This window comes from Pelecanus crispus, chromosome Z (genome assembly GCF_030463565.1).
Source record: "Pelecanus crispus isolate bPelCri1 chromosome Z, bPelCri1.pri, whole genome shotgun sequence".
In the NCBI taxonomy this organism is placed as follows: domain Eukaryota; kingdom Metazoa; phylum Chordata; class Aves; order Pelecaniformes; family Pelecanidae; genus Pelecanus; species Pelecanus crispus.
The window spans coordinates 33,079,916-33,106,994 of NC_134676.1; the positions used below are offsets into that span (position 1 = coordinate 33,079,916).

The 27,079-nt window shown below is 37.6% G+C and overlaps 1 protein-coding gene across 1 annotated transcript in view; it reads left to right on the forward strand.

Annotated features, from left to right (window-relative positions):
- The window catches only part of KDM4C (lysine demethylase 4C), a 297,099-nt gene that overhangs the window by 258,978 nt on the left and 11,042 nt on the right, over positions 1-27,079 (forward strand). The window contains exons 18-19 of the mRNA XM_075726866.1: positions 4,502-4,687; positions 12,468-12,638. Of these exons, the coding sequence (XP_075582981.1) occupies positions 4,502-4,687; positions 12,468-12,638 (357 nt within the window). The remainder of the gene's footprint in view (positions 1-4,501; positions 4,688-12,467; positions 12,639-27,079) is intronic.

Consider the following 27,079-nt stretch of genomic DNA (forward strand, 5'->3'; position numbering starts at 1 on the left):
AATACCGTCATCCAGTTTCCTCAGACTCGTTCTTTAAAATCCATTCTGTTTATGTATTTGCAACCTATTAATATTAAAGAGCTATTCCATGATTACGAAATCTATTTGCAGCAGAATATTTTTCATTTGGGGGGCAAAAAGAGGTCACTTCACCATCTAGAAAATTGCAGTACATTGTTCTGTCCTATATTCTTAATCTCCAGTTATATGAACAATTTTATTTATTCTCCAATTCATTTTGCATCTGAATCTCTGATTAGGATCGATCCTCGGCTACTTCCCCCGTTGTCTCTGCTTTGCACTAATATCTAGCAAGTTTTAACTCAAAATGACATTCTTCCTAGCTATCTAGGTTGTTGAATTTGCTTTAGCTGGTAGGAACAGCTGTAGTTTCAGGCTACTGAAAAACTGTCAGTTGAGCATTGAATTAGCATGATTGTATTTCAGTAAATGTGTTCATAGTATGTGAAGGTTGTTAATTTCACAACTAGCATGTTTATGTACCTAAATGCAAGGTTTGCCCAGACAGAAAGATGTTTAGATTCTATCCTCTGCAGGAGTGGTTCAAGATTGGTTCCATTCTGTACAATTCCTTCATTTTACAAACTTACAAAAGTCAGACTTCAGGCAAAGGTGGGAGGGAGAGTGAAACCTCAGACTTCACAACATAATTTTGATGCCTTTTTCCTTTGGTGACCTTCAGTGATTTTTTTGGGGTTTTAACATTTATATAATTTTTTTTCACTTTATCACCATACTATAAAAAAATAATATTAACATGGGGGAAAAAAGGTGAAAAAATTCATTTAAATTCATACACTGTAAAGCCCCAAGTGATAGTGTGAGAAATACATTATTAGTTAGAAGCTAGGGAGGGAAAGAGTTACCAGTATGGGTGAGGCACAGCACAGTTCCATTTACTACTTACAGCTAATATACAGCTTGGAATGTAACTCAGCTAAAGTTCCAAAAGTCTATGCAAAGCAGATTTTTGTAGTTTGCTCTGCTTTTATTCTGTATATTCTGATTTTATTAATCAAGTATGGTAGGTTAACTGTTTGACATATTTTCAAAGATGAAGGAGCTTTTTCTCATATCTCTGAATGGGGCCATGCTGCCTGATACAGTTATGCAAGCTGTGAATTTGCTTGTACATGTGACTTTTATTTGTGCATTTGTGTACTTTTCAAAATTCATGGCTAAGTCTGAGACTCAGTGTAAATCTGAGGTACATCTGCATCTTCCCTTTCAATGTCATACTTGTACAAAGGACACAGCATCTTACAAATAATAGGAAACATATTTTTTATTTGTCAACTTTGATTCTTTTCATGCTTCCTGAAAGAAGACTGATTTTCAGAATTTTCCTGGTATTCCATAAGTACAGGGAGAAATAGAATTTTTTTTTTTTCCTGCATGTACAGTAACTTGTTTTTTCCCTCTGTTCATATCCATGATCTTAATCTTTTTGATACCTGAAGAGTGTAAGAGTGTAGCACAAAAGATTAATGTGTGTTTGGAGTTAACTGACATAACAACTACCTTCCTTGTGTTTGGCAGTGAGATGGATTCATCTCATGGTTCAAACACAGGAAGTATTTTCACTTTCTTCACACAACTCGAAGTTCTGCATTCACATAATTACATATGGCCAAGCAGTATTCCTTTTATATAACAGTAAATCTGAAGTAATTTCACTTCCATCAGTATTACAGTAATTTTACACTAGCATGATGGAAAGAAGAATACAGTCAATAGTAATTTGACAGCTTTTTTTTAATTAATTTTTTTAGTACTTTCAAGTTGCAACTCTGAAAAGTACTGTGAGAAATAACTTTTCTTACAATATGTCAGTTTGTCTAATATGTTCTTATTAAGTTAACCTATGCTGGAAGAGAACAGCAAAGTTGGTCTCTTTTACAGGGAGGGATGAAGTTTTACTCTAATTTCTGTGGATTTGGCCATCCCATTTAATGTGTTACATTTTCAGTTTTCCTGACTGCACTTCCAGCTTCCCTTCCAGCATCTCTCACTGTCCTCATATTGCTTTTATTTTCCCCAGCTTTTCCACTTATGAATAAGCCTTAAAATATTAAAATAGAAGAACAGTTGTACATGCATATAGTTGTAAGTGCATCTTTTTCTGAAGCATTACTCACGTAATGTAATGTTTCAGATTTCTGCATCTCTGAAGTTTTCATGATACCTTAGTAAGATGCTGAAGAAACCTACAGCCACATTGTAATGTTTGCATATTTGCTGCCTTGCACAAGCGCAGCCAATAATTTAAGGGGATGAGCATTTCCTGCTGTAACATGCTTCCTTCAGTTACTGCTAGTTTAGCTGCACTTTACTTTTTTATCCCTTTTCCCCATTCTCTACATTTTGTTTGAACTGCATTTTTGGAGTGTTTTAGTCAGAACACGCAGCCCTTTTTTAGTTCTTTTTTATATGTAGTCATATGTGTTTTGTTCTTTCATTAAGCTGACTGGTGAATATTTGTGTATATCTGTGTGAAAAAGCATTCAAAAGAAGCTGTGTATTTGCATGAACTTGGTGTCTAGACATTACACATAATAGATTTCAATTGTATTTGCTTTCTGGAATTCCCATTTTACTTGGTTCTGCGTATGTGTATGTAAAAAAACCCTTAAGCTCCCTCACGAAACAGTTACTTGACTTATCTGAAAATGGCTTCATGCACATGAATACAAATGCACAATGAGATATCAGCATAACATTTCTTTTGATGGCAAAATCATCTTTATAACTTTCTAGTCTTTCAGACCTGATGCTGCTACAGCAGCCTGAGCTGAGTTCTGGTCCTTTTAGTGAGTGATAGGGAAAATTTTTAGCTAAGTTCCAGATGCCAGATGCTACTCCCGTTTCTGCTTGTGCAAAGCTATGCTGGCTGTTGGCTTTCAGAGGGTGGATATGAAAGCAGAACTTGAAGGGTTTTTCACGTGCAGGATGATACATGAACTGCATGACCGATGAGTTTGACAGGACTAGCACTTGCAAAAAGCATTATTTCAGTAACAAACTGAGTGCGAGAAGCCATTGAAACTATGTAAGTGCTGAATTATACAACAAAATTTCTGCAGATTTTCTTCAGAATATGAAAACTAATAAAAAGTAGAACAAAATTCTCTGGTAACCTGGGAAGAAGAATTTGATGTGAGTTAATTTGAAATACTTCGAATTATTAACCATACAGTAAAAGTAATTCAAATTTATTCTTACTAGTGTTCCCAGCATAGGCAGACAAGAGGGTGTTTGACAAAATCAGTGACTAGCAAATTTAGAACAAATGGAAGTAATCACTATTCCAGCAGTATGTTTTCAAATTATCATATTCACTGTTTTGTGTCATTAAATAAAATGTCTGTATTTTAGAATAGCTGACATAATTTTATGATCATCAATAACATTTGTGGGTTTGTTAGCCATGATGAGAGATATCAGAGGATAGTTCCCATATGTGATATAACACAGTTGTCCATAGAAGTTACTAAAGTAATTATTCTATCTAGTGTTAGTTAATGTCTTTTGGTGGCAAGATACCAGTCGTGTTGTACTTTGTCTTTTTTAGTATGGTGGAGCTTATTTCCCAGACTTAGTTAAGCTAGCTCATGTCCCTTCATTTGTTTCATATGGGCCACTTACTTATGTCACTTACAAAATAGTGACAATATTTTGATGTGGTCTCCTTTTGGCAAAAGGGAAAAAAGTGATATGTCTTGACACTGGTAAGGCTATTGACATAATGTTTTAATGTATGAAGTGGGGAAATACAGCCTACTCAATCACCATTATATTAAATACACAACCAATGAAAACCAGACTAGGAAAAATGAAAAGGGGCTTAGGAACAGCCTTCAGCTGTGGAATTATGCAAAGGCTTGAGATAAAGAAAACATTTCTAACTTTGAGGCAATCTATCCACTGTAACAGGTTATCTGAGGATGTAGAAACCACTTCATGAACATGTTACATTAGCCATCTCCCAAGGACTGTCTAAGTATATATTTAGTCCAGCTTCAAAGTAGGGGGCTAGGTTAAATGATATGTGGAAGTCCTGTTTAGCCCTACATTTCTGTGGGCCTTTTCTCTTTATTTTTGAGTCTTGCTGTTACTTTTTGCAGAATTATGTATAGGTTTTTCAATTTACCTGTTTTAGGAGGAGCAGTTTAATTTTCAGAGGAGTGTATGGTATCTGAAATTAAACTTTTAAATAGTTATCTATGTATGAGTTCTCTTACTGTAGCACCAGAACAGATCGTCTTCTCATTAACCTAAAAAAGGCAAAAATACTATCTATTAATTATCATATTACTAAGTTACCTTGTAATTCATAAATGCTGGTTCTTTTGCCATGCATATTGCAAGGTATAAAATGTAATCAGCGAAGCAAAAATAACTTTTCAGTCTTTGAGATACGTGCAGAAGTCAATGGAGTTGGTGTGGTACGGTAAATATTCTGTTTATTTTGCTTCTACAGAAATGTATCTTCTGCAGACAGAGAATTAAGAAAATCTCTGGTGCCTGCATTCAGTGTTCATATGGACGCTGCCCAGCCTCCTTCCATGTTACTTGTGCCCATGCTGCAGGAGTACTGATGGAACCTGATGACTGGCCATATGTTGTCTACATCACATGTTTCAGGCACAAGACCAACCGAAATGTGGTAAGGAATTTGTTTCCTGATTTGTTAAAAAATGGAATTGCAGAATTAAAGTATGCTTCCAGAGAAAATGGAAGAAAGGATCCACACTGTATTATGATAGCTCCATCTATCGTATTTCCACACATAGCAAACTACTACATCTTGAAGATTTTTCCTTATGCCGTTACCTGGGAGAAATGATACTTGATATGCCTAACACATGTTTACATTAGAGTCATTCTTGAATGTATTGTTTTGACAGCCAGAACAAATCTTTGAGTTCTCTGTTTTGTTAACCTGGAGAATATTACAAATACCCAGATCACAGTATCTTGCAGATACTCGCAGATACTGTGAGATAAAGGATGTGGTGTATATGTAAGTCCTTTGTTCTGCAACCAAACAGTGTCTTGCAAATATCCAATTATAATTATTCTGTCATCTGGCAAAGTAACACTGGTATGTCATGAAAATTCATGTTATTACTGTGCCTTTTTATTTCTAGCCTGTGCTGAGAAGGAACCTTTAATTTTAGATGAGACACATGAAGAATTAGTTTCATGTCTCTTACTTGAATTAATTGTTACCATTTCAGCTAAGAGAGAACTCTTGCCACTTATCTCAGGCTTTTAAAACTGTATTTTGTTTCCTAGAAAACTAGAAGGACTTAACGTAGTCTTATTAAGGAAATAGCTAGGTTAGTCAAGTTAAGAATTCACAAGCTGCAAACTTTTTATTTCCTTTATACATTAGAAGTGAAAGAAATAAACCCATGTAATGTCTTTATATTATATGTCTGTCTTTCAAGAGGTTGTCAGTGCATCCTTGGTCCTAATGACAAGACGACTGAAGAGTAAGATTTTCAAGTGTAGTAAAATGTGATGCCCCCCCAACTAGAGTAATCGTCCTGAGTGTTCAATCTGCTGGTGGTTCATAAAAAGGGAAACAATTTGTGTGTCTCTGTTTAAAACTTCCACAGAACTGCTAAACCTTTTAAAGATTTTTGTTTTCCAAAGTGAATTAACATGTGAAACCAGTACAGTTCATGTGGTTTTAGTTTCTTCAAACATTTTTCAAGAAAATGAGATTCGTTTGAAAAACAAACTTAAACCTCTATCTGTACAGGTAACTTAAGATACTTTTCTTGGCTTTCTTGGAAAATGTTATCATTAGTTGAAAATTACTGGGTTAAAATGATGGCCGGTAAAAATGGGGCTGTTCTTCCCAAATATTTTCTAGTATTTGTTTGGGACAAATCTTCATACTCTACATAGTGGGATTTGCGTTAGTAGCTGGGAAAACATTCCCTGATCAAATAGGATTTTCTTCATAATACTTTCTTCTATTCCTACTTCATTTGTATATTGCAGCCACTTCCTCAGCCCCTTAATTTTTCCACCTTCCTCTAACATAGCTGTCTCTGATGCTGGAATTCCCCTTATGCTGTTAAACAATGCATGTGATTTTCTTCACCGTATTCTTTTTTACGATACTAAATGGTGAATTGGATTATTTCTTTTATATTTATAAAGCACTTAATATAGTGGTATATCTGTCCTAAACAGACTTTTTTCTGGCATTTCTGTGTTCCTGTTAGTTATTAATAGAAATACCTACAAAATATTCATGAAAACCAGGTAGGTTGTTTAAGCGGAATTTATACTTCCAATCTAATATAAAACAGTGCAGACTTTAGCACTTAATTTTCTTAGTGTACACTTTCTCTGGAACAGAAAAGAAGTTATTACATAGCTATTATTTTGAATGGTAAGAAACAAAACAAATGCTCATTTGAAAAAAAACACAGTAGTAATAGAGTGACATGGGATCCTATAAAATCCATTTTTTCTCAGTGATTTTCTTGATCTGTATTAGGTACAACTATGGAGAAACAGGATTTTGTGTGTCTACTATTTAAGAGGTTATGTGAAGGATGTTCGAAGTATCTTGGAATGTGACTATCACATCCTTTCCTGAAACTCAGCACCAAACTTTTTGAAAAATTTCTGTATTATTGTTTCCTGTGGCTCAAATCAAAGTCAGGTTTGCAGAAGAGAAAGAAAAATTATGCTTTTGTGTTTTTCATTGGGCCAAAGCTTTGAAAGATCAGATATTTTGTTAAAGAATCTTTTTCTGTGAAATTCTTAACTTACTCCTGAGACAAAGGAGATTGCCATATGTTTGTATATGGTTGGTTTTATACTTCATCTTTTGGATAATTAATCTAATCACATCTTTAAGCCTTTGGAAGTTTTTTCACCATGGGTTCTCCTGTTATGCTTTTCTTAGCTATTAGCTATTCCTTCATGCAGAAATTATATTGCTCTTCACCATTAGGCATAGTAATGTATCTTACTTCTAATGAACTTTTTTTGTTTGTCTGTTGTTTTAACTTCCTTGCTTGAAAGCAGAACAGGGGAATCATGCAAACTGAAATATTATACTTGCAAAATTTTACAGGAATCAAATAGATTGTCTTGTCAGCAAGAAAAAAAAAATCTCTTCTGGTATTTAGCAGTTAAAAACATTGTACCTAAAGCAAGGACAATATTATTTCTCCTCATTTCAAGGAAACAAAATTAAATTTGTCTGTTTTTTCACTAGTATAGCCTCTAGATATTGTGCCTAAATGCTCATTGAATACCTGTGATTGCTACTTTCTTCAAGTTTAAAAAAAATACCAAACCACCCAAAACTCAACAACCAACAGATGGCTTCCAGGAATTAGGAAAAATGGTGACATATATCTGTAGTGGTATTGTAATATGTAAATCAATGAGGGTGCTCAACAAAAAACCTACCTATGTACAGATAAATGTGTATTATTTCTGGTATTAGTGTGTCTCTTCACCTCAGGTAAGGGCTTATTGCAATGATGAGGTGGAGTATGCATCCAAATTATTTATGACTGTGATCTCAAGCAAATTGTGTCCAAATTATTCATCAATATACTTTCACAGGTCTTTTTCACTGGGGATCAGATTCTATATTGTCTTCAGGATTTTTTCCTAGAGTACTTTTTTAATGTTAACTATGGAAAACACTGGTGAGTCTTCTGATGAAAAATCATCAAACAGACATCAAAAGGGAAAGCATAATCCTTGCATCCATATAGTGCTGCCAAATGAAGCAAATATACAAATGCTAAGAACTGGAGTTTTTGAATTTGATATGACTTTTCAAAAATATGTTCTTTGGAGGTCCGTGGACTCAAAACTAAGCATGCCTCTTGTATTTGCTGAAGGTACAGCTTTAGAAATAACCAAAAATTTGCTAGCCAAAAAGTTGTTTTATACAAAATGGTTTTGATTATTCCTGTTGCAGCCTATAATATTTTGTTATGTAAATTGGAGTGTCAATATGCAAGGAAGGCTCTGCAATTTACTACTTACAGACAGTAGGTCATGGTTTTTTCATTTTTCCTCTTTGACTGTGCTTGTCTCTGTGCATGAAATACATCCCTCATGTTTTGTCATCAAACTGCAAGAACACTTGGAAGTGTGGTTGAGATTAGGTGCTGGAGATGGATTTGTTTTGATTAAAAGAACTCTTTCATACACAAGGACATGAGAAAAAGAAGTTGTATGCATCTATACTAACAAGGAAAAAAAAAAACCCCAAAGGATCTATACAAGATTAGCAAAGACAGCACTGAGTAGATCCTTTTTCTGTTGAATACATGAGTAATGCAATGTCATTGTTTGCCACTGTCTGCTAACTACTGCCGGCCCCTTAACATTTCAGAGAAACTAAGGCATGCCTTTGGAAGGATATATTATTCAAAAACCATGATCCGGCATATTTTTGAAATGTCATGCATCATTTCTATGCCTAAATTGGAGTTCTGAGGAGTAAGCTTAAAGTGAACGGAGTTATGTTCCTGTATCAAATGAGCCTCAGAATTTTGAGGATCCCCCATTAAAAATTGTAGTCAGAGAAAGCTTCTAAGTATTTAGATATACATCAGATGCCTATTTCATGACAGTTATTATGATTTCATATACCTATAGTTTATATATTTTATTTAACAAGATTTTTGTGTCCTGCCATACAGAAAATGAAGGAGAAAGTAATTTTCCCTCTTATCTTTTCAAAGTTTGCACATGGAAGGGGAGGTTTTTTTCTTTTTTCCTTTGTATCTGGTTGTTTTCTGTATTACTGCCACTATCTTAGTTCATCCTTGGCTTAGGTACTGTTAAAGAAAATCATGCTTTTTAAGCCACAGCTTTCTCAATAATCTGGTAACTACCGCAGCTGTTGCTTTAATCTGATAGACTCCCTTATATAACAACTGTCCTTTCTGATCAAAAATGACATTCTTAACATCAATAAATTCTTAAGATTTTCTGACAGGAAATGTTTTCTGGGACATGCAATCAATTACAGAGTGTGCTTGTCAATATTTTTTCTGAGAAATAAATCAAGAATCCTACCAAGATAACATACTAAAAAATAATCTCCTTGAGCTAGGATGCATTTACGTTTTTTTATTATTTGTCCTAATAAGCAATGGCATTTCTTCTGAAAATTTTATCATTAAATGAGCCTGTATTTTCTCTTAAAATATTATATTTTGCTTTCCATCTTCTCTGAAGAGTTCCATCTTCAGGCTTTAAAAACATTCAAACCCTGTAATAGAGCTATTTCTTCTTGGGCTTCTGTAATATCAAGCTGTTCATATTATCTCATATAAGCAAATCAATTCATACTCTCCAGCTTACTTCTGACACCCCCCCCCCCCCCAAATAACTGAATAGACTAAAATCAAGAATTGAAAGGTATATTAACATTTCCATTTACATATATTTCAAGATTGGATAAAAAGTGCTGATTGACATGTTATCACTTCTGTGATAATACCAGTAAATTGATATTTATGTAGTTAATTCTGCTACTTACTCTAACTATAGACAGGGAAAATGAGGAAGAAACAACTTTGTTATACATGTGAATAGTTAAATAATTTGTAAGTATGCTGAGAACATTATTTCTAGGTAAACTTGAAAATGCTTTAGAAACATCATTGGGTTTTGCTATCTGAGGTGACCTCAACTAAATCTTCCAAATGCGTATGTCAGGCAGAGCTGTGACAAAGAGAGATTTAGTGCACTGTCTCCAGAAATGGTACAGAATATTTGTACTTGGTTTGCCCTTAGTTTGCAGGAGCAGAGAGGTTTAAAAATTCTAAATCCCAGAAATTGGTCCAACAAAGAGGCACGATAGTGACTACAGTCTCACAAAAACAGAAGTGTTCAAGTTTAGGGTGGGTTTTTCCTCTTCCCCAAAAGCATTGACATTACTATCAATGCTTGGAATCTAACAAAAAGAACTGATGCTGTCCTTCATTCTCTTTGATATTAGTGCTAAAAATTCTACAGCTGTAGCACTTTCCAGATTTTTGCAGACACTTTTTAAGATTATTATATTGATTGAAGAAGTCACTGCCTTTGAAGGTTTGAAAAGCAGTGCTAGGAAATTGAGTCATTATTTTAGCATATGCAATAAAGTATTTTCATACTGTTTATATAAACATTTCCAATAAAAAAATATTTTATGCTTAGTATATACCAGTGTAGTTGCCCCTTGTAGTAGCATCTTCTGTTATAAGAAAAGGTCAACTATTCAGATTTAGCCAGTCACAATAACTCACTTTTGCATAAACAAATGGATCTTTGTGAGGTAATGAATCATAAGAGGTGTGTGATCATAATCATGAGGTCAGAATCATAAGAAAGAAGTGCTTTCTTATGTTATTTGCATGAGAAGCTCTTGATTTTATTTTTCATGGTGAAGAAGGTTGCTTTTTAAGTGGAAGGTTCATGGGGAGACATTAGTTGGGAGCTGAGATGTAACAGCTGTCTGCATTGTGTGAGCTTCTGAGCATTTGCTCACTTACAAGGTTCCATTCTTTTTTTTATTTATAAAGTCCATCCAGCAGTTATTAATGTAGAATTTTTGCATAGTTTAACAAGCCTGCTACTCTTCTGGTTGACATAACTAGCTCTGGGGAATTAAAAGTGAGAAATGAAAAAAAATATTGTTACTGATTTACTACATAAATAACTGATGAAGAATGGTTAAAGTTGTCTGAAGTTTTAAGGCAAAAGTTCTGCACAGTACGGGTTAAGAAGTTACTCATATATACCTGCTGTAGACAGCTCTGAGAAGAACTGGATATACATTTGGTTATTGCATCCCATTCAGCAGAACATTAAGCAATTGTGTAGAATCATACTGAAATCCAGTACTTAAAAATCCCATCATTTAAAACAGTGCAAGACCATAGTCGGGGTTCATCACATCTTACCTCTTGAAGCAAATTATACAAATTATTCGACAAATAAAATTTACAAATATTGCTAATTATGTGTTTGTCGCAAATATGATTTTTTTTTACACGGCTGTGATTAGCAGCAATTTAAGATTTAGTAATATATCTGAGATAGATCACAGTATTAGGTTGTATAATTCTTAACAACACTTAAGCATCAGCCAATTTGAAACAGCAATTGATGGAATTTGTTATAATCAAGACAGCGACTTAGTTAAAGATTCGAGAATGGCAAGGTTATTACTTACATGGAAGAAGTACACAAAGAAAAACTCAGCTACACAAAGGGATCATGGGTGCAGGGGATAAGGGGGACCCTCCCGTTCAGTCATGAGATTCAGAATAGACCCCCTTGCTTTCTAAACTCCTTTTAGAGAGGAGTCTAGGTGCGGCTAGGTCCAATCTTAGTCTCAGACTTGGTCAACGGTTTGTGTGAGTAGGGATAGTATATAGGGATATATATATATGTAGCCAAATTACACACACACACACACACCGAGGTTAACCTGTGATCAAATTTTCCCTCTTTGTGAGTTTTGTGAATTACTCACTTTTATGTGCCGGGATTCATCAATGGATGGTCGGTGAACCTCACGAAGTCAGCTCTGAGTCCTCGCAAAATCTACCCTGAGAGACGTCCCAGCTCAGGGGGAGATACTAGCTCACACAGCCTGCTGTGGTCCTGGAGAGCTCCCTCACGAAATCTATGGACAATTCTTCAATCCTCGCAAAATCTACGGACGATTCTTCAGTCCTCACGAAATCTGCAGACGATTTGTCAATCCTCGCGAAATCTACGGATGATTTTTCAATCCTCGCGAAATCTACGGACGATTCTTCAATTCTCGTGAAATCTACAGGCGATTCTTCAATTCTCATGAAATCTACCCTGAGAGACGTCCCAGCTCAGGGGGAGATACTGGCTCACACAGCCCACTGCGGTCCAGGAGAGTGCAAAGAGGTCTCCCTCTTGGATCACTATTTATAGGATCTTGAGATGATTGGCTTTGGTCAGTAATTTACATTCTGGCCACAGTTTGTGCTGAGTGGTTCTGATGTACCATTCAGGCAGCAGATAGCCCGGGTGTGGACAGAGATTGCCTGATGCCCAAGTTGTTATGATCAAGATAACAACACAATAGGGCTTTTCCTGGGATCTCAGAATGGCCCGGGAGGCTGTACCACCACAGTGTTACTGATCTAATGCAGAATAGTTAGAAGGCATCAGCTGCAAAAATATTTTTGAGTGCTGTGATTTGTTATTCTTCATATGCCATTTGTTTTCTCATAAAAAGCAGAAACTGTATGTAAAGCAAATTTGTGTGATCGTGTTTGGAAAGAACGATTCTGCATTTGAAGTTTTTATATAGTGTGGTGAACTGTTATCAATTCTGTTTTGACACTGATAAATTTATGAGTAAGCTGGTATTTTAAAACGACTTTTTCTTTTAAATTCCTTCTTTTTTCAAGAGAGCTAAAGCACGTGAGAAGGCCATTACAGTTGGGCAGACAGTCATCACGAAACATAGGAATACACGATACTATAGTTGCAGAGTCATAGGAGTGACATCTCAACTTTTCTATGAAGTTGTGTTTGATGATGGCTCTTTCAGTCTGGATACTTTTCCTGAAGACATTGTAGTAAGTACTTTCTCAGATAAATGTTCTTTCTGGTTTGATTTTTTTGTTTGTTTTTTTTTGTTTGGTTTTGTTTGTTTGTTTGTTTGTTTTTTTAATTAGAGAGTTAGAACCTCTTGAACTACTTTTGACCTTGAGGAGATAACGTCTTAATATTCAGTTCATGTTTGTTACTTTTGCTGCTGAGGATGATTATTTCCTATTGGGCTTCCAAACCTTGGTTGTTCTAATTAGTCTTTGCCATTTGACCAAATGAATCAAAAGTAATCTTAGAAGATCTTTTAATTAAATAAGAATATGTATTTAATAAAGGATATGAGAGAGGGACTTCCATATATCCTTCTCTTTCTCTCAAAGATACCTTGTAAAAATTCCTTGCAGAATAGAAAAATCCTGCTGTAATGGGAAGAATAGGTCTCAAGAATCTAACAACTTGTTTACACCTTCAGGTATTTAGTTTGTGAGATTATATTAGTAATGATAAAAATCATCAGGGAGAAGAATGTGTAGTGTATTGCATTTCCAAAAAGCAATTGACATTTTGATTTCCCTTATGCACTTACATAAACTACTATGTTTCTCAGAATTGTTAAGGACCACATTGTGCACTTAGCACATATGAACAAAATTTGCAGACATTTCCCTCCACATTTGCAATGAATTGGAAATTATAATGTTGTTCGTAGAAGCTTCTTAGTTATTGAGAAATCTGATGCCTTTTGAAAATACAGTATTTGAAAGGGTGCATTTCAGAGCAGTGTATGGAGATTGAGCTGTTTACCTCCCACTGGTCTGAACAGAAGACAGTCAGCAAATCCTTCTTACATGTCTTTGAAAATTTATCCTTTAATTTGAAACACTCTGAAAAGCTCCATTAATGATCAAAGACATTCTGATTTAGGATGATCAAGATATTAAGCAAATGTGGCTGTATTGTTACTAGAAACCCCTCTTTTGTTTATGCTTGCATCAAGGATCTGGTAAGGCAGACATGAGAAACTGCTTGCCACCCTAGCAGGGTAGTCTGATCTGGAGCTAAGAATAAATATAATCAGGTCTGGATATGCCTCAGCGCTTCTCAGGTAGTGGATGAACAACATATAATTGTTTGATGGAAACACCAAACGAATTTCACATTCCTTAGAGAAATCTTGTTGTGTTTCCATTAGATAATATACCTGAAGCAGTTACTGGAAGGGAAAAAACATGCTTTTTCTTCTGCCTGGACTAAAATTTGCTAATCCATGCAATGTGCGTATCAGGTGTTAGTGCCGCTGGGAGGACTTATTCATCAAATCTGGTGTGAAAGCAATGTTGCTGCCTATTGAAGAACTTATTTTTCTAATCTGTTTTCACTTTTCAACTAGCTCACAAAGATAGCAGGAGCTTTCTGCTTTTCCAGTATGTGCTGAATCCACTATATAATTTCAGCTCAGCTCACAATAGACCACAATTCCAATGTTCAGACACAGTGATTTATTTTTAAGGAGGGAAATAGGGAGCAGGGAAATTTCAGTCTCGAAGCTTCATGAAACTCTGTTTGCATGTAAGCATTCAATAACTACCAAAACAGGGTATACATTGTTCTCTTCTCATATGTATTTTTCTTCATTTGTGTTAGCATTTGCTAAATATATCTTTTTTTTTTTTTTTTTTTTTTTAAGTGTAGGTGTTAAATACAGGCATAGCCATATAGATTTTTTATTTCAAGTTATTGCTTGGATGCTGTACCCAATTTCTACCGTGTCAGAATTTCTTAGAATAATCACTTCTCAAATATAATGTTGAAACCCATTAGATAGCTTGTTGATGTGCTAACCAGTCAGCTTTCCCTCAACCCAGCAGGTGTAAGAGGATACTAAGAAGTATATGGGTACGATTTTTTGCTGGAAGAACAATTTCCTTTCCAAAATTTGCTTTGCAGGACAATTTCCTCTGTAAGTCATGGAAAAACTGCAGTGAGGGGGATAGTACGTGATGTCTTAAAGAAGGTGAGATGACAGCTTTAGCAGTTAGTTTAACAATGCATGCACACAAGCGGGGAGTGCATATGCTGCAGTATTGAGTAACTGCTACCAACAAACAGCATGTATGTGTGCCACTTGCCACTTCTTGAAGGATTAATGCTCTGTAACTTGTCACACAGCCCCTAGCTCAGCACCAGGAGGAGTACTGTCCTGCCCAACAGGCCAGATATCACTTTATAGAGTATACATCAGGAAATGCCTCAGTTCTTTGGCCTGCTCATTTAGGAAGTGGTCTCCCACACTTCTTTTTTTTTTTTTTTTTTTAATTTTTCTGTTAGTACCTGATGGACATGTCTCCATTGGCATATCTTGGCCATTCACTAGAAATTAATATTCTGGGAATATAGCTAGGAGTTTTATTTGTTTCCCTCTGTATTGTGGCTGTCAATAATGCCTTAACAGCAAGTATAATTAAAATATATATACACACATGTGTGTAACCTGAAATTAGAGCTAAGGATGAAGTTGTTCCCACATTACCTTATTAAAATCCCAGCTAAACAGGGAAGCCTTGCAGTATACTTGGTCAGGGGCAGAAAGGTCCCACCAAATTATATTGATTGCAAGGAAGAGAGGAAGAAAAAAAAAATTGCAGAGTCAAGCATGCTTTGAGTCTGTGGGGAGGTCTGATTACAGGACAGCTGAGCGCACCTGTCCTGAAATGGTAGACATCCTTCCAGGCCACCTGCTCCAGTAAGTGCCGTGGTCCTCCAGCAACCAGTTTACACGGAATTCTTTGCTGTTGTGGTTTCACCTTGTGGTTATCAAGAAAACTAGGTGAACAAAAATGAGTGTACTTACTCTTGCTGCCATGATAAATCCACACTGTGTTTTAGTTTAGTATTAAATGTATAAATGTAGGGGTTCTCCATTGAGAAAGTAAAGCTGATCTGTGGGTTGTCATGCCCACAACCCAAAATGGACTTTATTTATTAAAATCTATAAATTGAATACCATCCTAAGTGGTATTGTAGCTTATGGAATGCTGCTGTAAATGCATTACAAGCAAGAGCATCTTAATAGTTGAGGAAGTGAGATGAGTTGGGAAGGACATTCAGATGCTATATTCAGGAGTTCATGAGTTTGTTTTGCAGAACCACATTATGGTAATTTTCTGAGGTCCTGATAAAATCCAAAAAGCATACTCTTGAAAAAGTGTATATTAGTTCAGGCTAAAACATTCAGACTGCAGCTGTCAAAAGCAGGAACAAGAAATTATTTTTGCATATGTCAAGTTGGTCCATCCAACATCTTGCTTGATTTTTTTTTGTCTACCACTGTTTTTTGAAGTGGATCCAGTATGATAGCAATGTAATTTGAGAAGCTATTTAAAAAACCCCAACAAAACAGGGACCTTCTTTGCAATCCTCTACGTCTATCCCAGCCCACAAATGCTCACTTTACACCCCTAAAAAATTATGAAATGAAAGCTTTGACATCTCATGACCCACACTCTAATGTATACACATACTGTGTGCATAGGCTTGCCAATTATCGTATCTTTCCTGATGATTGTGGACTCGCTGAGATTCTGAGTGGTCCTTCCTGGCCTAGATATCTGTCAGGGATTTGAAGCTGCATAGGCATTTATTGTCTTAGAAGTTGTTCAAAACGAGATGAACTTATTCGGATAAAGTACAGGCAAAGGGGTCAGGCTGAATACAGATTGTTCCAAGGATAGTAGTATTAGACTGATGAGAGACAGAACAGATTTATTTTGTCCTCCTTTGAGATGTAGAACAGATGGGATTTAGCTGGATGGTTCTTCAAAAATTATTTCCTCCACAGGCTAGCTAAAGGAAACATTAGTTTAAAACCAAATGTGCCATTATGTAGGTGGGACTTTTTCCATGTGCAGGTTAGAAAAGGTAGCTCACTTTTGAGGGCAGTGAGTGTTGGTGCTCAGGATGTAGCTTCAAGAACAAAGTCGTACTTCTTTACAACAACTTCTGCCCAATGACTTTGTCTGTGACTACTGACTTTCACTGGTGCAGTAAATATGTGTCTGTGTATGTCTTTGTGGACATTCAATCAGTTTCTCAATTTCTGTGTGTTAATACTGTTGCTACTGCTTTTGAAAAACCATACTGCTTGAACAATGGACATTGGAAATACTGGGCTAGCACATAAGTCTTGACAGTCCATTAATGTCCACATGGATATAAAAAATAGAAGATTTGATTGTAGCCCTAGCAATTTCTGAAGGATGCTGTGTTTTTTTGAAATCTGTCCTACAAACAGACGTATATAACATTTCCTACATCAACCTTGTCTGGCATTATAAATGACTAAACTGCTGACTAGCTTCCACCATTGTTACCAGTGGTTTCTCTTCTGTATGCCTTTCTCTCTTTGTCTTGTGACAACTGTTTTCTGCTTGTCTACGTGTTCAAATCAAAACTCTAAATAGTAGTGCTTACCTGCCTGCTTGTATCTGTGAAAGATCCATTACACTTCTGACAGACAATAATAGCTTATTGTTTAGTTTTATTATACTGGCATGTAAATCTGTAAAGAATGGCTAAGGAAATTAGAACTGTTGAATTCGCACTCTTTCTGGGCAATCTGTAGATCCTTTGGATGCACTCCAGTATCACCATCACCAGTGACTTCTGAGAATGTGAAATAGAAAAGCAAGCAATGTGTTTCTGAACATAACAAGAGAATAGATCATATTTGGTATAAACTTAGCCAAAAAGTCCTTAGAACTAGTTGTATGATGTGGGAAAAGAGACCTAATGAATTATAATAGGTTTTGCAACCTGTTTTTTTATTTCTTAACTGAGACAACATTGAGTCTCTGAGCTGAATAATGTGCTACTCATGTTAAGCTGGCACAATTATTTTTGCAGTATTATAAAATTACATGCTGTGTAGTTGAACTTACTACTCGGCAATTTGTATGGTGTGACCAATGACAGACAATTCTGAAAAATTCTGGAAAGCAAGTTTGAGAGCTGCATGACATTTCTCTGAGGAGAAAACTTGGGTTTCTTTTCCTGGTTAAACACATTTGTAAAAATTGAATTCTTGTTCTGTGAAATACTCCAAGAAGTTAAATATGTATATGTGTTTTGAAGAATTTACTTCAAGTTCATGTGAGCTGAGAAATTTATTTTAACACATTTTTGTAACTGTGTACTTCTGCACTGGATTTGCAAGCGCTGATATGCAGAATGCTATGCTTTGCACATGCAAATCATTGTTTGCATCTTCTGAATACTAACAGAAATTAATTCCTGTTTTTAAAACTGTGGTCTTATTAAGTTAAAATCAAACTTTTTCAAAAGCAAAGACTAAGTTCTAAGGCTTCAGACTGGAGGCTTTTATTTCATCACTTGGCTCCTGAAGCTGCAAACATCAAAAGATGCAGTAGTCTGATTGTAATCTGAAACTTGTTGTACAGTACTTTAACTGTATTTATTTGAGTTAATTTCCCTTTACTCCATTGTGGAGAACAGAAGTGATTTTTCTGTGGCTGTTGCTTTTTCTTTGTTTCCTGTTACAGTAGAAAGACAGGCAACTTAATAGATAAGCATGAAAACTGAATATAGGATACATTAAAGGCAAACTAAAGCTTCAAATATAAGTATTATCTTTACATGGTTTCCTGTGTATGATGTCCTTTCCACTTTAACATGGACTACTTTATGGATCTTTATCAATAATGATTTTAGATGAGTTGAAGGTAATGCCCCCACAGCTCAGCAGGAGCAACAAAATGGAAGATAATCCTTTACTTTGGAGTTTACAATAAGATGGCTGACTTTGCAGTGAAGCAGGTGAGAGACAGAAATATATTACAATGCTTCTTGTGTTTGCAAAGTGAATGTATGTCCATATCCAGGCCCACAATGAGTACAGCTGTGTGGAGCACAGTGAAATCCCTGGAACTACACAGGAACCACTGAGATGAGGTGGGACTGCTGGGAGTCGGGGAGGAACATTATTTTCCCCTCCCGCCTTTTTTCTGAGGTGACCCAGGAACTGTAGGATTTTTAGATTTGGTCATTTACCCTATTTGTTGTGTGTTTCAGAAGTAGATTATTTCCATGTGTGTTTTGGGGCGAGGGGCTGGGGGGGTTGGTTGGAGAAGGAGCATTTTGCTTCATGTGTGTTACGGCCTGAGGGAGGGGCAGGAGTAGAGCATGAGCTGCTCTTTGCACTCCTCTGACTGCAATTCATTTACTGGGAACTTTAAACCTTTAGGCCTTCACTAACGTATAGGTGGGCAGGATACGAGTAGTACTGTAGGATTCAGACCCTCATCTAACTTGAATGTAAGCATAAGCGAGGGTTCTCTGCTGCACTAAAGGAGCCTTGCTCTTCAGTCAGGCACAGAGAATCAGACATCCTGGTGGCCTTGCCAACTTCACCTTCCTACTGCTGACGCTGAGTTTTGTCCCATAAGAGTATATTGTACCCCAAATCAAGGCTTCCTCAGTGTCCTCTGCGCTGCACCTTATTGTGGTGCCCAGTACCACCCTGGATATCCTAAGCCACATTCTACAATGTGGGTTTGAATCGTGGCCTTCTGGGCAATTCTGCGTCTGTCAATTAGCATTACGCTGTGTTCGTGTTATTGATACTTTGCTGAAAGGCAGTGTAACGGTTGAAATTGTAACTTTCCAAGCTCAATGGAAAGTAAGAAATTTTTAGATGTATTCAGCAATGCATGATCCAATTTGTCTTCCAGCTTCCGTTTGGTGAAAGCATATATTCACTTTGTAAGAGAAGCTTCAGTAACATTTTAAGGACAACATATTATATATAAATTCAAAGTGGTTTTATACTATGCATTCTGTGATCCAAGGCTAAATTTGTTGAATTACAGTAACTATTCTGTTAATCTGGTGGTTTCATGGAATTTATACCAATTCAAAACCAGAATTGCACTCCTGGGAATCAGGCCTGCTCTTTCAAATGCTAATGCACTGTGTAAATTGCTGTTCCTGTTTAGATAAAATTCTGACTGTGGCAAATTAGCTACCACTCTCCTTTTCATTCAAATTGTCTTGGAACGTATGAAACCTAATTTTGTGTTTCTAAAAATTTGTGTTAACTACCATATACTATCATCTCCCAAAAGAAAAACAGTTTGACAGTCTGTTGAGATCAGCGGTTGTTTCAGACAGTTTCCACAATTCTTTTCTCCACTTCCACTTTAATGGTGTTGGTAGATATATTCACTGTTTGCAGCTGTGGTATGTTATTTGTCGGTATGACAAGCTTTTCTAAGTTGGAGGTGTTAGTTGTAATCACATTAGTCGTGCTCCTTATGAAACAATAATTCTCATGCTCACTGGTGAGCATGGCTCTGGAAGCTTAATCACTAGCACTCATGTTGAAAGATAATGTTAGCTGAAGTAATGCAGGCAGGGGAGACAACTTGCATTAAGTGCCTTTGCAGAATGGCCTTGGGGACATTGAAGCTCCATCCTCAGCACTGTTCAGAGGTACCTTTCCGGCTCTGCCACAGGAGCTTTTTTCTCTCCTGGGTCTGTACAGCAAGAGCTAACTCTTCCTGACAGCATGGTCACCCCATGCTTAGTTCTGCACTCCTTCCATTTCAAACCATCTTCAGCTGGTTTCTGTCAGTACAGAGACCACTATCTCACAGTAGGTACCCTAATAGCAATGGAGTAGGTTAGTAAATTTAACTGAGGTTCTAATTTAAGGGGAAAGTTCAGAAATTACTACTGCAGTTCAGCTAGAGTCAGTGAGAGGATGATTTCTGTGCAAAAGCCCAGTAATCAGGCCTGGATTTTTCCTACTTTTTCATGTTGTGAATCTGGGGACTAGAAACCCACTTGAAGTCTTATCAGTTGTGAGAAGTAACTGTTAATTTTGTAATTAATACCAGAATGCTCATTTGCTATAAATTCAAATGAATGTGCTATGAATTGAATTTGCTATGAAATGAATTTCAGTTTCTCCAAAATATGAGGATACAGGTTGGTTGTTGAGTTTTGGAGATGATGCATGAATTTTAAGTTATTTTTCAGAAACCATGGAATTTCTAGGATAAAAGCCCAAATGAGTCGATATTATGGCTTGCTCCATGCAAATTTTTGTTAGATAGACTAATACTAAAGTCTGAGCCATTCTTATGGATTTAAGCAATGCAGGGGATGACAGAAAATGCACAGTTTCTATTTAACAGTTTGATTTTAACAATATATATAAATTTAGAAACAAACACAAGATGAGTGATAGTAAAAAATATGTAGATACACAGGATAGAAAGGCCAGGTTTGTTGCAATTACAGAGTCTGATTTAGCTCTAGTTCATCTTCTTGTCATCTGTTTCTCTTTGATCTTTGAAACCTCAGGGCTAGATTGTCAGCTTTCAGGCTGCCAGGAGGAGGATTATAATATTGTGCCATGGCCCCTGTGCATCAGGGATGGAATAATACAAAAAGGATCTGTATCACCAGGCACATTGTGGGGCTGAAGCCAGGCTGCTGCTTACCTCTGCCTTTTGCCTTTCTTTCTTGCCAAGTTGCATGACAACAGCATAGTGGGATTCACAAGAACCCTCCAATAAAGCAAGCCACAGCAGCACAATGAAATGGATTCTTACAGCGTCTTCCTGCAAGACTGCTTTTGATTGATTGGAATATGTCTTCCTAGAGGGTTTTGATGTCATATGGTACAGAAATGATGAGTAACTTCAAAGGATGAAAAATACATTCAGCTAAACTAATTGTTACAAATATTAGTTTTGAGCTAACATTTAAACTGTCTTTAAACTCAGAGCACCCCAGGAAGAATAATGCCAGTCAGGTTCTGTGTATATTTATACTATTACTTTACTGTTAAGTGAAATAATTAATACAATTTCTGTGTATTTCATTCTGTCACTATGTTATAGAGCCATACAGCAAAAATAGGATTAGAAGTATGTGCTAGCTCAAAAAACCTGTTGCAAGAGCCACACTTAACCTCTTCAGCCCTGTATTGTTTATGTCAATTATACCATCAATGGTATTTGACAAGAATTTGAATAAACAATGTATTTGACAAGAATTTGATTAAACAATGAGACATTTTGTGCTTCGTTTTGGAAACAAAGCAAATCAGCAGGTAAAACCCAGGAGTTTCAAGGAGATGCAGAAATTTTTGCTAAGTGACATTGAGAAAAATGCTGTAATTTGAACACAATTTAAACAAACCAAAATATTTTATTTTGAATACAGTCTAAACCATAGTGATTTGAAAAATAACAGAGCTCAGTGCTGTGCCTGCCAGTTAAACAGACAGACAATTCTGTTAGTGTTGAGGGAAACAAAGTGGGAGTTTCTGGGGTTGTTCATGAGATAGGGGCTACTCAGTCAGATGCTATCCTGAAGAAAGAGGTGCCAGCCTGATTATGTTTGCTGTCTTGGTTAATGTTTGATGACAGTTTGTTGCTCCCTGTTGTGGATTTTGTAGGGACACCCTTATGGGAAATGGGTGGAAGAATGTTGTGGTTATGGTAGATTTGAAAATTATTTAACAAGTTCCAGAAGAATGAAATGGTTCAGAAAAGGAAGAGGCTACTCTGCATGTCTAACAAATTACTTTAAATTATGGAAGTTTATGAATGTAAACCTCAGATTTGTAAACCAGTGCCACTATAAGGGAAAAATTTATGCTTATTCAGATGGGTTAGTGGTGAGTAAGAGTAAACTTCAAGAGTGAACCACTGGCAGACAATATTCCAACTTAATACTGTATACCATAGACTGATTTTTCTTCAATATCTTTCCAAGTTTTTGGCCTTATTTTTTTATGCACGGAAAAAGAAATCTCAATCTTCATTATATTGTTATATATATCTATATGAATGTTTTAGGGCTATGTTCAGGGAAAACTGTTCTCCAGTGATACTCATTAGCTTTAGAGGAGGGCCTTCAGACTGTTACTTACGGATTGTCTTTTATCTCACAGTGTTTCTTTCTCCTCTTCCCTGTTAAGCCCACTGTAGGAACACAGCTGTGACAACTGAGTTTAGTAATCTCCCACAGAAAATATTCCGATCTGATACAGGTAGAGAGTGATTTTCTTTGCCCTAATAGGAGAAGTTGCACAGAATGCTCATGCAAAAGTATGAGTGGGAGGCAAAAGCAGCTTTTAAAACAAGACATACTAGTCTAGGTTATCAATTGCGGGATTGAATCAGGGACCTTCATCATCACAACTCTTCTCTCTTGAGTCAGGGTAGGATCACAGCATCAAAACAATTAACAAGAGCCAGGTGATCTGATGAAGTTGCCCCCTGATTTGAATAGAGAAGTACTGGCATTTTTCTATTTGAATATGATTGTTTTCTAGCAACAATTTTAAATATTTGACTACTGTTGGGTTTATACCCCCTCTAAAACATGCCATATGGGCTGCATTTTCCTCTTTTCAAACAAATTCTTGAGATACAATGACCAATGTTATTGCTATGATATTAAATGCAATATTAGCCTTTATGACCATTACTTTAAGTTAAAGGAGTTAATTGATCCCTTCTTCAGCAATCACATTCCACATTCACCAAAGACTGAATCAGATTTGGAAGGATATGATTCCATTTAAGCTACTGAAAGATCAAACATTGAGCTATAAGCTGACTGTTGAAAGGCAGAATGTTGTACAAGCTAATGAAAAACTTTGCCTGCTGCTAGATTCAGGAAGAATGAAGTGGTGGGGGCTTTGTGTGTTCAGAATATTTAGAAGTGTTTTGGAGAGCTTTTTGTTTTCATGTATTGAACCTGAAAAGAATTTTTTAAAGTGTTATTAAATAATGTATTACATCTCTAGGTCTTTTGTTTTCAACTGCTCACTTCTTCACTGGGGAAAAATCCCTCAAACTGAAAACTTTTTGGTTTTCATTAAATACTCATATATTCTACTTCAGCCATGCCAATATTTTCCTTTCTAAGATTTCCTCTCTATCTAGCTTTCTGTCAGACCAGAGACTCTGTAAATTAACATTGGTTGATATTTGTAGTCACAGAATAATTTCATCCTTTCCTACTACTATCTTGACAGGAAAGACTACAGTATCCTTTCTACTATCAGTTTAACTTGCAGGCTTCTTTTAGTCAGTGCCTGAAGATATGAGCCAATTTAGCCCTGTTGACTTCGAGGATTGCTCACCACAGGGTTTTCTGTTTCCTCTGAATTCACTAAAGATACTTGTTTTCAGTGTGGCTCCTTTGGATCAAACCTAGAAGAAGTCAAAGGCTCTTATATTCTTATCATTTTGAAAATAATTGTTGAATTTGAAATATCATTGTCAAAATAAAATTGTAGGTATCTGTGGAACATCCATTTCTGACACTTTTGGAGAATAGTTTCACTAGTTCCTAAGTTCATCTTAGACCAGAATATCTATACTTTTTAGGCTTGATTTAGGAAAGCATTTGAACATATTTTTTAAACTTTTTAAACTTTTTAAAAAATAAGACCGGCCTGGCTGAATAGGGAGCTTTTGCGGGGACTCAGGGAAAAAAGGAGAGTCTACCGCCTTTGGCAGAAGGGGCGGGCAGCTCAGGAGGAGTACAGGGATCTTGTTAGGTCCTGCAGGGAGGAAATTAGAAAGGCAAAAGCCCAGCTAGAACTCAATCTGGCCAGTGCTGTAAAAGACAATAAAAAATGCTTTTATAAGTACATCAGCAATAAAAGGAGAGCCAAGGAGGATCTCCATTCTTTGCTGGATGTGGGGGGGAACATTGTCACCGAGGACAAGGAAAAGGCTGAAGTACTTAACGCCTTCTTTGCCTCTGTGTTCAACAGCCAGACCGGTCATCCTCAGGGTACTCAGGCCCTTGAGCAAGAGGATAGGGATAGGGACCAGAATGGAGCCCTCATAGTCCAGGAGGAAGCAGTTAATGACCTGCTACCCCACCTGGACGCTCACAAGTCTATGGGGCCGGATGGGATCCACCCAAGAGTACTGAGGGAGCTGGCAGAGGAGCTTGCCAAGCCACTTTCCATCATCTATCAACAGTCCTGGTTAACAGGGGAGGTCCCTGATGACTGGAGGCTTGCCAATGTGACGCCCATCTACAAGAAGGGCCAGAAGGAGGACCCGGGGAACTACAGGCCTGTCAGCCTGACCTCGGTGCCGGGAAAGATTATGGAGAGGTTCATCTTGAGCGAACTCCACAGGCAAGTACAGGTCAACCAGGGCATCAGGCCCAGCCAGCATGGGTTCACAAAAGGCAGGTCCTGCTTGACCAACCTGATCTCCTTCTATGACCTGGTGACCCGCCTGGTAGATGATGGAAAGGCTGTGGATGTCATCTACCTCGACTTTAGCAAAGCTTTTGACACCGTCTCGCATAATATCCTCCTCGGGAAGCTGGCAGCTCACGGCTTAGACAGGCATACTCTTCGCTGGGTAAAGAACTGGTTGGGTGGCCGAGCCCAGAGAGTAGTGATAAATGGTGTTAAGTCCAGTTGGCGGCCGGTCATGAGCGGTGTTCCCCAGAGCTCTGTTTTAGGGCCAGTCTTGTTCAATATCTTTATCAATGATCTGGATGAGGGGATCGAGTGCACCCTCAGTAAGTTTGCAGACGACACCAAATTGGGTGGGAGTGTCGATCTGCTCGAGGGTAGGATGGCCCTGCAGAGGGACCTGGACAGGCTGGATCGATGGGCCGTGGCCAACTGTATGAGGTTCAACAAGGCCAAGTGCCGGGTCCTGCACGTGGGTCACAACAAGCCCATGCAACGCTACAGGCTTGGGGAGGAGTGGCTGGAAAGCTGCCTGGCCGAAAAGGACCTGGGGGTGTTAGTAGATAGCCGGCTGAACATGAGCCAGCAGTGTGCCCAGGTGGCCAAGAAGGCCAACAGCATCCTGGCTTGTATCAGGAATGCTGTGGCCAGCAGGAGCAGGGAGGTGATTGTCCCCCTGTACTCGGCGCTGGTGAGGCCGCACCTGGAATACTGTGTCCAGTTTTGGGCCCCTCACTACAAGAAAGACATTGAGGTGCTGGAGCGTGTTCAGAGGCGGGCAACGAAGCTGGTGAAGGGTTTGGAGAACAAGTCTTATGAGGAGCGGCTGAGGGAACTGGGGTTGTTTAGTGTGGAGAAGAGGAGGCTGAGGGGAGACCTTATGGCTCTCTACAACTACCTGAAAGGAGGTTGTCTTGAGGTGGGTGTTGGTCTCTTCTCCCAAGTAGCTAGCGATAGGACAAGAGGAAATGGGCTTAAGCTGCGCCAGGGGAGGTTTCGACTGGAAATTAGGAAAAATTTCTTTACGGAAAGGGTGGTCAGGCATTGGAACAGGCTGCCCAGAGAGGTGGTGGAGTCACCATCCCTGGAGGCGTTTAAAAAACGGGTAGATGTGGCACTTCGGGATATGGTTTAGTCTGGTCTACCCTTGATTAGTCTAGAGTGGGCTTGGTAGTGTAGGTTAATGGTTGGACTGGATGATCTTAAAGGTCTTTTCCAACCTAGATGATTCTATGATTCTATGATATTTTCTTCAGGTGTCAGTGGCTATATTCCAATTATGAGAATCTTGCAACATTCCGCAGTTCCTGGACTGAAGTGCATGCTTCAGGTGCAGACTTCCTTCCTTTTCTTTCTTAGTGTGGCTCCGCATTTGTTTCTAGTCTGTGTCAACCATCACCACCCTGCCACTGCAACTGGATTCGCTACTTGTGAATGCTCTGTCCAGCCTTAATGAACCAAGGTATTATTCAACCTCTGTGGTAAAAACAAAGGAATATCAGAAGAGAAAAATGGCAAAAATATCTACTTTATCTGTAGAGAATTCCTTAGTGACAGCATAGGAGACCATCCAGTATTTCAACATATTTTTCCAAATCTACTGAGAATGGATTGCTTACTGGTTTAGTTCAATGCATATAATAAGCCCCAAAATGAATGTTTCTAAAACCAGAAAATACCACCTGTAATAAACAAGAAAAGTTTTAGAATTATTGTTATTTACAGGTTTTTGCTCATAAAGAAATTTTTTGAATGGCTGTAAACCTAGCACTGATGAGACCATATCTGGAGTGCTGTGTCCAGTTATGGACTCACCTGTACAAGAAGGATGGGGGCATGCAGGAGCAAGTACAGTGAAAGGATGTGAAGGTGATGAAGGGACTAGAGCATCTGTCATATGAGGGGAGGCTGACGGAGCTGGGACTGTTCAGCCTAGAGAATAGTAGAGTCAGGGGATCTTATCCAGATGTATAAATACCTGATGGGGGAAGTAAAGAATATGGAGCCATAAACTTCTCAGTGGTGCAGAGTGACAGGATGAAGGATGATGGGTACCAACTGAAATACAGGAAATTCCTTAACATACAATTTTTCTACACTTAATAAAAGACACGTTTGCTGTGAGGGTTGTCAAATGCTGGACTAGTTGCCCAGGGAGGTGGTGAAGTGTTCATCCTTGAAGAAGGACATCTCCCTGAGCAA